Source organism: Anneissia japonica, unplaced genomic scaffold, assembly GCF_011630105.1.
Source record: "Anneissia japonica isolate Jap-2015-1 unplaced genomic scaffold, ASM1163010v1 scaffold1078_len308785_cov188, whole genome shotgun sequence".
In the NCBI taxonomy this organism is placed as follows: Eukaryota; Metazoa; Echinodermata; class Crinoidea; order Comatulida; family Comatulidae; genus Anneissia; species Anneissia japonica.
Window position 1 is genome coordinate 253,611 of NW_022725562.1, and position 14,600 is coordinate 268,210.

General features: G+C 34.1%; 1 protein-coding gene across 1 annotated transcript in view; it reads right to left on the minus strand.

The window, feature by feature from the left end:
- LOC117112744 (G-protein coupled receptor 54-like) overlaps nucleotides 1-14,600 on the minus strand; it is a 31,987-nt gene that overhangs the window by 16,069 nt on the left and 1,318 nt on the right. Inside the window, exon 2 of the mRNA XM_033255891.1 lies at nucleotides 2,645-3,144. Within this exon, the coding sequence (XP_033111782.1) occupies nucleotides 2,645-2,968 (324 nt within the window). The 5' untranslated portion in view covers nucleotides 2,969-3,144. The remainder of the gene's footprint in view (nucleotides 1-2,644; nucleotides 3,145-14,600) is intronic.

The following is a 14,600-nucleotide window of genomic DNA, read 5'->3' on the forward strand; positions in this document are numbered from 1 at the left end:
TAATAATAATAATAATAATAATAGCAATAATAATAATAATAATAATAATAATAAATAATAATAATAATATTTGTCAATTCTTATAACGCAAATTATAAAACAATGTTAAAATCAAATGCGCTATGACTAAAAGTTAAAAAGGAATGTATGTTTGTTAGCTTTGAAGGTGGATATGTCGAAGAAGATGTAATGGTGAGAGAGTTCCAGAGAATAGTAGTTGCAAGATCTGTTGCCGATAATCAATGTTGTATTGCCAACCCAGCTTGAGATTCTGTACCATGAAAATATAGTTGCATTACATTCCATCCAAATCTAACTCGAATTTATAATAATATTAATAAATAATAATAATAATAATAATAATAATAATAGTAATAATAATAATAATAATAGCAATAATAATAATAATAATAATAATAATAAATAATAATAATAATATTTGTCAATTCTTATAACGCAAATTATAAAACAATGTTAAAATCAAATGCGCTATGACTAAAAGTTAAAAAGGAATGTATGTTTGTTAGCTTTGAAGGTGGATATGTCGAAGAAGATGTAATGGTGAGAGAGTTCCAGAGAATAGTAGTTGCAAGAGTGAAAGATCTGTTGCCGATAATCGATGTTGTATTGCCAACCTAGCTTGAGATTCTGTACCATGAAAATATAGTTGCATTACACTCCATCCAAATGGATGAGACAAGGAAGTTGCGGCCTAATATTCAATTTTAAATTTGCAAATTTGAAGACAAAAATAAACAATAGAATTGCATAAAATATCAAACCTTTACGAAAGGTTTGTAGTAAATTGTTACATATAAGCATCACTGCTCATACTAAAAGACATACAGTAGGCCTATAGCTTTTCTTTCATTATCGTGTTTCGGTAGAAGATTCAAATCAGTTCACTTCCATTCCTTTATTTCGTTACATAAATACATATGCTATATACGACGAAGATGATGGTAATGATGATGATAATAGTAGTAATAATATTAATAATGATAATAATAATAATAATAATAATAATCCAACAGTGTAATAAATATCGATAATAACTTTTATTATTTCATACTTATTACAACATGTGTTCACCTTCCTATTACTTTATTGGCAAATCTAATAAGATATATGTGTGGCCTAGGTATCATTAACAGAATAGATTTGAGTTGATGAAATTGAAAATGGAACTAATTTAATACGCATGGGCAATTGTGTGTAACACGTGCTGTGTACACCACGTGTCAGATGTACCGCCGCTCTTATTAAAAGCGATTCATTGACTAATGAAAGAAGATTGTTTGCATTCACTGTCTGTATCATTACTGACACATTCGCCGTTTGTTGTACAAATCAAGGTGTGAGCAGATATAATTAGATTTGCTTAAGCCATGAGTCGTAGCTACATTGCTCAAATAGATGATTCTCCCAACATGACGCTCAAGAAATGTATGACTTTACAGGTATGAAAAGAGGCATTGTACATAGCTTGGTGGTTAAAATTATTGTCTTAGGGTTCTCGACCCAGTAAACAATAGGGGTTTTTAATGACTAAAATGAAATCAACACCTTCTCTCATAGTCATAAATTTAACTGTATACAACCCTGGATGTTAAATAGATAAAAAAATTTTCCTGATAACATTTTTTTCCGATTTCGTTAATGCATTCTATCAATGGCCTGAGTAGGCCTTTAATATGATTACTCTAACAACACCAATTATTAGTTATTTTTCATAACAATACGAAAACCTGATAGTAATATTGATATTGTTAACAACAATATTTATAATAACAATATTATTAACAGGTATTTGACAGTTTTGAATAAATTGTTAAATTATAGTGTTTGCGTCCCAATTTAAGACTGTTGGAGAAAAAAACCCCGCTAATTAATGTTATTTAAGGGAAATGTTTTCTGAGATGAAATGTTACAGTTATTATAACATTGAAAGTAAGCAATTTTTGTTTTAATACTCAAGTTTATTATATTCACGTATCGGTATTAAATTTATCCGAAATTATTTATTTCATGTATTCGAGATCATCATTGGGACTTTCTTAGGCCTGGTCTCGCGATTTGGTCTCCAATTAGAAGATAAGCTTTGTGTTAAATGATCGAAAATTTGAAAAAAGTTGTAATGAATTATAAAATAATTCAATACGATAAGAATTTAATAAAACAAGACTTTTTACAAATCAATCCAAAAATTGAGCATCGATCACACGGTGATCGAATTACAGATACTATAAAAATGAATAAAAAAATGAGCAAAATAATAGATCATATGCATGATGTGTCAACACGTACGAAAATGAATTGTGGGTAATATAAATCGTGCGTACTCGTATTACGCGCGTATTACAGCGTAAGTGCATTCATTCATTCATTTATTCGGCCTAAAGATTACCGGGGAAAAAAATAAAATAAAAACATGCAAAGATAAAAATGACAGAAAATGTATTGGGAAACATTAACAAACGTACACGACACAAGACTTTGTTAAATTTCTGTCTAGTTGTGCGTCAGGGTCACGCGCGTAAATATGCCTCCAAAACTGTACCAGTGTACTACGCATGCTATATACCTTGTTTCGAGCACACGATCGATTAATGCATGCATATTTATTTGTTAAATTGGTACTTACGAATTGCATGTAGGTGACGATTTTACAGGAGAAAATGTTTATCTGCCATCCGCAAATGTTTGCTCCTGTAGGGATAGCACAGATGACCAGCAACGCAATATCTGTCACAGACAAGTTAGCGATGAAATAATTCGTAACGTTGTGCATATCACGATGTTTAGCAACGACAAAAATAACGAGCGCATTACCAAAGATTCCAACGACGGCGATCAAAAATATGACCGTCGGAAACACGATTGTAAAGACTTTCTCGACTGTCCCTTCAGTGCTTGGAATGGTAGAATTGAGCGTCATGGTAACGGACGTTTCGGTAGGTCCCGCCATTTTGATTACCACTCAAAGATGTAGTGAACATCAATGATTCTGAGTCTGTAAATGTCACTTCTACGTCGGCGATGGAATTTTTCTTACTTAGTGACGAGTCAATGTGATTCTGATTGCTCTTTCACCTCTCCAACTCTTGTAGACGCCGATCCGATCGTCTGCTTCAGTCACGTGAGCTGCAAAGGAATGAAAATTCATCGATTATTACACGGTGAATGCCACATGCCGAAATCAATCAGAACCGCGGAGAAAATGCTAGTTTTAGCCGAAAGGGCAACCCTAATAAGCGTAATATACACAACAAACAATATAAGTGTCATTATAAACAGACTTGTCGATGGTTTCCTAGTAACGGCAGAAATAGAAAACATGCTCTGCCTGGTGCTGTTGTCGAGGGAAAAAAAACTATCATCACTATGATGGTGACAAATTTTAAATTAATATTAGTTATATGTATACTTGATTCAAATGCGCAATATGCGATTATACTTAATGTAAATGATTACTTTTTTATTATTTAAAAACAGTAGGCCAGTATTGTCTCAAAAACTGCTTAGCCTTTTGAGACTTACAGACCATACTGACGCCGAAAATGCTCATTAACCAAAACAACATCAGCAACAATAACAATAGTGATGATGATAATAATAGTGACAACGACGTCGATGATGATTATGATGATAAAAAAAAGTGAGTTCACTATCTGAAAAAATGGGTATTGTCTCTTCGCATGGTAAAGCTGCACAATCAGTTGCGGGTCAACAGAATTGTATTGTACCCATCGTGAATGTGTATTGTTCGAATAAATAACTAAAATTATCTTTTCTCTTCTTTCAAAATATTTCAATCTATATGAATCTACTGACAAATACAGATTATACTTTTTGTGAATTAGAATATATCAGGTTGTAATTTGAATATTCAATCGAATGTTCTTGATTTCAGTAAGGAGCATGTGGCGGTAGGCTACCAATAGACAGATGAGAGGTTCGAGTCAGAAGCTATCAACTTGTCCTAGGGCAATACATATATACCTCCCTCCGCCCACGAAAGTGTCTTTTGCAGGTAATTGCCAATGGCTAGCTGCAACATTATAAACATTCTCCACCAGCAAGTGAGCCGACTATGCAGATTTGTACGGTATATCCTATAACCGATGTACTGTAGTTATGTGAATTCATAAAGTTTGGCATTATGCGCCAAGTAATATTTGTGTAATGTACCGTACATTTAATTTATATTTTTAAAATTTAAATTAAGATTTTGTTTTCTGTTTTAATCTGTTAGTTCTTTTTAAGAAGACTAGCCTAAAATTGTGTATACAGTACTTGCAAATGTCATTCAATTCATTCGCATAAGTGCGAATTTAATTTGAATAAAATGAAATCATGAATAAGACTGACATTTCATTTGTATTATTACTATTATCATACAATCATCATCGTCATAATCAACAATTCTTCATTGTCAACGTCGTGATCATCAACATCCTCATCATTATCGTTGTCATCATCACCACCACCATTTTCATTCACGAATGTATGACGAATGTACTTTACAGTAAAATTCCTCAGATAGTATCTGAAAATCCAGACACTAAAATGTAATTAATTGTTATCGATATTCTCGCTTTGCAACTTGTTCGTGAATGTATGAATAGATTATATCACGATACGCCTTTAAGGAACTTCGTTTCAATTAATCGAAAGAGGAATGTTTTCAGGATATGTTTCTCACGTGTTTACGCTCCCAACCTTTGTACGGTTTCATCCATAGAATATTAAATACGATTTGACTGTAGGCGCTTTAGTCCTATCAATGTTATTGTATAATAAGTTTACTGTTATATCATGTTTAAGAGTAATAAACAATAAAAAAAATAATATAAAGTTCCTTCTTAAGTTGTATGAAAAAAAGTGTTCTTATGTGGTAGTAGTAATTCTTCATAGCTAATAGACGCTGAAATAATGAGTCAAGCAAGAATGGTTTGGTGATTCCTCCACGGTGAGGTAAGAATAAGGTGTTTGCCTTCCAATGTCAGGGTCTTGTGTTCAAATCCTGTCACAGCATGTGACAGAGTGTTTGTTTTCCGCTCTATGAAGCCTCATAAATGGACCTACCAGGTAAAAGCATCATTCCATCTTGTAATTGTTGAGTTACTTCCCGTTTGACTTCACCTCCCTCGGCGAAATTTGGCCTGGAACGAGCAGCACTCACTAGACTAGAACTTAAAATACAAACTGCAGGCCAAATTCAATAGGGGACAAGCATCCCTGTGGCACCGGTATGAATTAGTCATAATAATTAGATATATTGTTTATATAGATCTATTTTATATTGCTTTTTGTACTATTGTCTGGTGTAGTACTATTTACCAAGCCAAACAAGTTTTTTTTTCCTTGTAAAGTTTTGTTCTATTTTCTAATTCTAATTCTAAGTTTGATTATGCAGCCTACACGGGATCAAGATCTCAAAAAATTATGATAGAGTGCATTCAGCCTTCTGTTATTAAAATATGGGCCTATTATAGGCATGTAAATTACTCCTCGCAAATAGCTCTACATATTTTCACGTTTGTTCCCTATCAGAATTTACTCTGACGTCAACTATACATTTCACACTGAACAATTTGAACGTTGATGGCGTCGCTTGAGCAGCCATACATGCGCTCTAATCAATTATAGTCAAGATATTTCGGACCCTAAGAAGCCATTATTTTTTGTACATGCTTAAACGGGTGCAATATCTAAACAAATTTTATTTAAAAAAATGTACTGTATAGGTAAATATATACCGGTAGGTCTAAATAAATACCATTGGCAGACTATTGATTCACCAGCTACCTTACTGCTGCACCTTACAAATAATACTCGTCATTACAATTTAACTTGTGGTTCATGGGGTCTTACGGTAGATTCTACTTTTAACTAAACAAGTTACGTAAACGAAGTACGAAATTGTAACGCATTTATACCCCGGAAATATATATTTTTTTAAAACGACGGTAATCCAAGAAAAAAAAAAAAAAACCATTGGGACGATTGTATCACATGTCGACCTGATAATTTCTAATAACGTTTTAATACAAATATCATTGTTGGGTCGACTTTATTTTGGCATATCACTGTCAAAATGATAACGATATTCCCAAATGTCCAATCTCAACCATTACGGGACACTTTATTAGAGGTTATCAAGTTCACATGTGATAAAATGATCAGCTTTATGTTAAAGTGTCCAGAGTATACACTTAGTTATACAATCCATCCCTTATTGTAATCTATATCGCCAACTATCCTTAAAACTATTATCGAGTCGTTGAAAATAGTATAATATCTCTTTGACTAACGCATTTAAAAAAAACAAAAACAAATGGGCTTATAAATAAATAATTATTTTTTAACCTTCTACAGTATGTCTACGTTCGTTGACCCATTGGGATCACGAATGTTCTGATTAAATATTATCTTCTTTTATTATCCGATTGTGTATGCAATATTATTTTGTAACGCGTACATTTCAGTATAACACCTAGAAGCAAGTGTGTGTGCATCCGTAATCGCGTCGTGCCGTCTCGTTCACAAATTCATATTGTACGTATTCAATACGTAGACCTACTTTACTTTGTATAATGTAAAAAGCTTAGTATTTGTTTTTCCATTTGAAATCTTCAAACCTGATTCAATACTTTATGCAAATAATCTAAAGTTATGCAACAAGGCCTACAGCAACACTTAATACTCTAATTTGTTTGACAACATATAATTACATGGGTGGGATGTCGCCAATGGGTCATCTGACGAACACTTGGGCCTAGTAATTAACGTTATATTAAACATATACTGACTATAACATACAAAAAATTCAAGAAATTCAATGATATATATTGAATTGCTCATTCTAAAAGACATATCACCACAACCATCACCAACACCACAATCATTATCATCAATCATTATCAACGTCATTATCACCAATCATCATTTTTATGAAAATCATCATCGTCGTCGTCATAATCATCGTCATCATCATCATCATTATCATCATCATCATCATTATCATCACCATCGGCATTGTCGTCATCGGCATCGTCATTATCATAAACATTATTATCGCTGTCGTCGTCCTCGTCTTCTTTTTCAACAACAATAACAAAATCAATCATTTACAACATCAATACCGGTATCAATTGTAGTGGAATACCCTGGAATTGGAATTCCAATCCCAGGGTACTAGTATCAACTCTAGGGGTGGCGCCAGCGGGGGGAGATACCCCTCCCCATCGGGGAGAGCCACCCCCCCCCGTCGGGGGGAAAAAGCACAATTCGTCGGGAACAAAGCAATTATATGTATTTTCTACATATTAGTAGACTATAAAATCGATTAAATAAGCCTTTGAAACCACTAAATTGTTAAAATTTTCGAAGGCTTTACCCCCTGGACCACTTTCGAAACCCTTTTCGACCACGGCCAATTTGCTTTCGTCGGGGAAATCTGAACCCTCGTCGGGGGAATCGGACCTCCCCCCCCCCCCGTCGGGGAATTCGGCCCCATCCCCATTGGGCAAATCCTGGTGCCATCTCTGATCAACTCTCGTCAAAACTAGAATATTAAGCAGCTCCTCTACGAAGGTCTAAGCAATGAGGTAGAGTATTTAATACCTTGGTCTATAAAATTATTCGGCCATAACGACGAAATGAAGCCCGGTACTTTTTTCTTCACATTCAACAGCAAGTACACTTGCCATTTACAGAATGGAACGATGCTTTAATAAACCAAGTCTCGTATCAAGGCCTAGGGAGTGGAGTTGTTTATTTAGTCCTGAGAAAAAATCTTGCTGAAACAGGAATTGAATCCACGACCCTGGGTATTGAAGAGCTAGTTTTGTAATGTAAGTTATGAAATAAAAAAAAAATATATAAATAAATAAGTCAACATCACCATCAACACCACCACCACCTGAACCGGATTCACCTTTTTTGACATGTAGGCCTACTATTATATTCACAGTGATGTATAGTGATTACCATACTATTTTATAATGTGAGTTAAACTGAAGATCTACTTCACAAACCCCAAATATCACAATGCATAAGAAAACCAATAAGGTAAATTACATCATTTTTATCCAATATTGAAAGTTATCCTCATACGTACGATAAAAATTCAAACTGTATGACCACGTACATTAGAGTAACGGAAACATACTGATGCTGCCGAGCATGACAGACGAAGTATCAGGAAAAGAGCAATAAATAGTAATCAGCAAATAAGGGGTGAAATAGTCGCCTTGAGTGGGCGACAATAAATTCGATTAGTGAATTATCGTAGCCCTATTGTAGGATTTGTTCAACGGCAAAAGCTACATACTGTGGCAGAAAAATCCGGTCGTAAACTTTGTTGAATGGTGCTGTTATTAGCCAGGCAGATGATATATCAAGCAAACTGTTTTTTATTTCAGCTTTTTCAACATACATTCGATAATAGAGAGAAATAAAGATTACATTTTGGAGCTGTATCTTGGTGATTTAGATGCTTGCCTTCAAATCTCGTTGTCCGGGTTCACATCATTCGAAACACAAACCCCTTTTCACGAATAAAAATGGCTACACAGCTAAGCCCATGAAAGATGAATTTACTTATATTTAGATGTGCAAGAAAAAAAAAATACACAGCATTTGACAAAAATGGATTAACAAAATGAAGGAAAACATAGCTAAATTGAAACAACCGCAATAAAAGTCGGGTAAGTAGGACTATGTCGACGAGAAAATATTAGGAAAACGCACTCAGGTGCAAAGGAAGTTTTAAAACCGGTTAAATTGGAAAAAGCCACGCTATCACTAGCTACAAAATTATTAGAAAAGCACATTAAAGAATATGAATGTTATTGAAATGTTATCCGGATTACGTTATCGTCTGCTATTTTCATTAGTGGGATAATCAAGATTGACATTAAGAGGCACGAGCTCCATGGATGAAAACGAACGTAACTAGGCTATCGAAAGAAGTAGAGTGACGGAAGAATTCAGCCGGCGATCGGGTATAGTGAGAGAGTAATACGGTAAACGGTGCGTTTATGTGATAGCCGTGCGAGTCAAGTAGCTGTCTTCAGGGATTAGTACACATAGGGCCTAGTATGTAGGAAGATAGATATACCTATAGATTTACCTCAAAATGTATTGAGAAATATAGACGCCCCTAACCCTTATATAGTAAGATTCAGATTTATTATATATTATATTTACATATTATTATATAGGCCTATATATAAAGGCCTAGACCTATAATATATTATATGTTGTATATCAGATTTATATTCATGTAGCTTTATATCCACTTTTTGCTGGAAAAACAGAATGTAAAACAGAAAGACATAAGTTGGTATTGGTCTGTCAGGAAAAATTTGGTCCGGAGCCAAAATCGGTCCGCCGGACAGATTTTGGATCGAAAATTAACTGCCAAATGTAGTCCACATAAGCCAAAATCGGTCTGGCAACTATTTAGTAGTTAGGGAATTAAAAAAAAAATATGAAAACCACGAAAAAAGGAGGATAATGAAAGGCTAACCCACAACTAAATCAATGTTTAAAATCAATATTTTTTAGTATCATCAATTGTAAATATATGAACTGTGCTTTATAATGATACTGATGAATAAATGTGGTCTGTTGCCACAAAAGAGAAAAAAAAACTATTTAGTAACCTGTATCTTTTTTTTAGCGTTGGTCATATTTGTTTCTAATCAAATTATAGATAAATATCTCATCTCTTATTAGGCCTATATAATATTTTTCCATTCGTTCTGTGTGCAATTGAATACTCCGTTATTTTCGCTCTTCTTGTTTTGTTTTGGTTGGTGTGCTTGCTTAACGCCGCGACGAAATACATAAGCAATCATTTCAAAGAAATTATTAACCCCTTTAATTTCATGTAATAGAAGAACTATTGTATGACCTAATACCTCACACAATAATATGGAATATTTAAAGCTAATAAATCAGTCTTGTGTTTCATTTTAGGCCCAAACCTAGGCCAAGTACGGCCGCCGAAAATGATGCATGCTGTGTCGCCTAGCCTGGGAAATGCATTATCATGTGTGTTTGATAAAACGCGCCTACAAAAGCTTAATACCAATCATTCTGTCACTGCAAAAGATTTTTTTCAAGTGTGGGAGAAGCATAAATTATGGGAGAAGCATAAATTACTTCCCCACTCAACGGGAGAAATAATCAAGCAGCAGATGAGTTAAAATCGGCCAGACCGACGGACCAATTTTATCCAAGAGGGACCTTTAGCGGCCTAAAGTTGTCCATCCGGCGGACCGACTTTGGATAATTATCTTGTGCATTCCTCCACTTCTCAACGGGTTGCCTATCCCATATCCCCAAGAATCAATTTATAATCCTAATCTTCATTTATAGTCCCAATTTCGGTTTGCTGCACTCCATGATTTTATTCCTCATTCTTTCCATTAGCAGTTAAATTCATAACATCCTTACTTTTCACTTAATAATCTCCCCCAAATATATCAAATTTATACAATTCCTCCTCGAAATCCGTAAATAATTTTCCTTACCGTCCGTGCTTCACCACGGAGATCATCCTCGCATACTGCTCTTTTTGATAAAGCTCTCAATATGTTTTTTCACAAATGTCAGATTCCTCTAAAACACTTCCTGAATAGTCACTGGATCTCCTCAGTAGCTCCGTCAGCACGGACGCAGTGTCATGTTATCTTTCAAAACTCAACATTTTTGAAAGTTACATATTTCGTTACTTATTGCTAACTATTTAAGTGTGCACAAAAAACTTCAAAATATCTTGTGTCTTGTTTTGCTCTTCTTTTGCTTCATATGTTTCATTCCTTGCAATTATTGTTTAGCAGCATTGAATGAAACAAATCAAGGTAGTGCAACCGTCGCATGGAATTGTGTTTCCAACAAGATCAAAGTGACTGTTTCAAGAGCAAAATGATGTCTCAAATAAATGATTGCATTAGTGTCACCAATGAGACATCGTCGTAACCTAAGCTTCACTAAATGACATCTTTTTACTCAAACTAATGCTAGAAGACAACTTGACACTGATCCCGACCAAAAGAGGAGATTTCGTTTTTCTTTAATAACGACTTACCTTTTGCAGATAATTTTGACAATTTCTTTAAAACAATCACATGCTCATACAGTGTTAAATAAACATGTTTCGTATATTTTAATGGCAAAGTTTACCAATTTAAAACATTTTAAGAACTGTTTTAGTATACTCTCTCAATAAGATGTTTGCTCACCTCACAGGTACATCGGTATTCTAGTTTAGCTATTGTTTAGCCACTATTGTAATGTATAGGATAGGATGACTCCTGACTTGGGAGTGTGCATAAGCCTTTGCCACACGAGATTCGTAATTTTGAAAATGGGATACTAAGTAACTGAGTACTGTATATTAAAACGATTAAAAAATTATTTTAATTGGAACCTCTTAAAATGAATCATATTATTAAAGATCGTTTTCTTTTCGTGGTAAATTTTAGACATACAAAACTCATAATATTCATTTCACCATCAAAATACACGTTATGAAGAAACTACAAATTACAAGACTTATGTTGAAGTAGAGTCAGCTATCCCATCATATAATTACCGTCTCTATCAGTGACACATTTGAAACATAAAAATGAAATGATACAATGATTAACACAAGAAATAGACCTAACAGAATACATGCAGACACTGCACTGGAGGCTTAAAAAATGAAAAACAATAATCAACGAGACTTTACAACATTACACATAAAAGTCACATGATAACATTGTTTACAATTCTACATTTAATTGAAATTATACTAGTTAAATATATAGGTCATCCTGGTCTCTGTTGTGTTTAGTGAACAAAGAAAATGAAAACATTAAGTGAACATTTTGTTCTTTTTAACTAACAGACAAAAAAATATTACCCCACTTCAGTATTCTTTTTCATCCTAAAGCCGGAAACTACCGTATATTCACGAAATTTGTGAATGAGATATACTTTAGCGTGTCTGGTACAAGTCCAACTTTTCGAATAAAAAGGTACCGGTACAATGCGAGACACAAAACAAGAGATGTCGTCTTCCAAAAAGTCATCGGACGGATCATTTGAGTTCTACAGTACCCAAACTTGGGGTTTTTTTTCTTGCACCCGTTTGTTGTGTGCACGACACTGTTAGTACAGTATACAGTACAGTAACTGATTATTGGATAGAACTTACATCGAAAATCAATCGTAACAAATATTCAAAACCTGCAATCAGCAGTAGAAGCACGCTCATGTTGGTGGAGTTATTTTCTGACTGGGGTAATATCTTAAGCCTTTTTACTATGGTAATAAATATTTTTGTATTATATGTGTACATGCTTATTAATGTTTATTTGAAAAACAGTTCGGAGTGGCATTTCCTGTACTTTAAAGATGACATATTCTTAAAAATGTCTGAGATGGGTTTTAGGCTCTCAATTAAAACAAACGTTTACGGTTTACCAGTGGAATACAACGATGTAAAACATCCTCATGTTAAAAAAAAAACATGATTCCGCTAGCCAGTATTTTGAGTAAGGTATTCATCTGACTGGTTTTGAAGTTGGTGAATGGGACGTGATTAAATGAGCCGAGCTGAAATGCATATGGAGATTAGACCTATAGGTTTGCGGGAATCCAAAATAAACGTTTGCTGTTGTAGAGACTGTACCGTATATTCTCAAGGAAGTGCATTCAGACTTCCATTATGACAAGTTTCATTGCGTAACAAGATTATATGTTATACAATCGATTGATAGGCTAAATACGTCTCCAACCAAAGATCACTTTTGTGACCAGGGATTTCATGGTCTTTAGCAGCTTTGGTCTTTAATTAAAAAAAAAAAAAAAAAAAAAAAAAAACATTTTATTGTAGTTACAAAATATAGGCATCCATTTGAGCCCACAGGAGTCTAGCTTTAAATAGAATTGGTCTAGAATTAAAGGAGACATGTAGTTACCAATTTATAGATACCAATCTAATATCATTTGAAAAAATAGACTTCATCCTGAAATCAAATAAGTACTGGGGCGGACTGGGACGCAAATAATTACTGGTTTAGTAACAACACTAGGTAAGGGGGCTGGGGCCCGAGTGTGCTCTGTTGTTTTTTAGTCACTATTTGGTATTATAAACTATTCAATAACGTAATTTAGATCGCATATAAAGTTGGATACAGTTTAAATTTAGTCATAATATCTTCTAATATCATTTTCCTCATGAAAAAGGGGCTATGTCGCAAAGACGCATCTGTCCGTGACCGAAAGACAGATAGCCGAATCCACCACTGCATAAGTCTATTAAAATGTTCTGACCCCAAGGGTAAATACGATTGCTTTGCTCGCTTGGCTCTCCATCGGTCAATCCCGGCGACACCACCACTGGTCAAGACCGTGTTTATTACTTCATTAATTTTGGTTTATTAGCAGTTACATATCCATCACTAAACAATAAGGTTAATAATCAGTATATTATCGTTACGCGATCCTGAACACCTATAAAGGTAATTTTATTGTTGAGTATATGAGTGGAAATGTGCAGTCAAGCACACTTATACATAAGAGCACAATAATACAACTTGCTGTTATTAATATTATTATTATTTACAGTATTATTATTATTATAATCAACTACATGGCTATTCGTACTTTAGTAGGTTACAAATTCGATGTAAGTGTTAATTAAAATTAAATCGAGCTATATGCAACAATCATTACCATCAACACGAAAGAATGTAGGTCTATACGTATATCTTTAGAATGTTTTTAAAGTGGTTCTCTTACAATCTGAGGTATTGAAATTGGTCACGTGTAAAGTTAAAAATATCGGTACGCTCTTAGCATGGCGTGGTACCCGCGGTATCACATCCAATCAATTACGAAGAAAACAGGATGTTAACATTTTCAACAGGAATAGAAGAGACTTATTGGGGGAAAACCAAAATACTTATACCACAAGTATATGTTTATTATATTATTTTAATAATAGTTCCTTATTTTTTAATTGTTTATAGTAATTTATGAAGTTCTTACCACTATGTCAAGTTATAATAAACAAAACTGAAAACGACAAACGAGGTTGAAACAAGAAAGTAAAGTTAATTCTTACTCAATCCTCACTTCTTCTATTCTACTGTCATCATATTCATATATTTAGGACTGGTGACTGTCCTTGTAGAATGCAATATGCGAGGGTTATATAAACCTAATCTGGCTTATGCCGTCCTGTATATACTATATACCTTGGCTACTTTAAACGGAATCGACATCACATTAATAATATAGATAGAAGAATCAACCAATCTGAACTTCGCCGTACGTTACACGGATTGTTTCATAAAAATATTAGTTGATTCAATCGCCTGTAACGCAGAACGAGTAATGCCTTACGTATCGCTCCGATGAATTTGCCATTAATACCGCACTACACACTCTTTAATCAATCAGTCAAGATAAATCATAACGATAGAATGGAAATCGCCAGCTAAAAATAACTAACATACTGTGTCGGCAGGGTCATAAGTAATGTCCTAAGCAAAGAAGTGATTTTTATAACTTTTGTATACAGGAGGTAATAC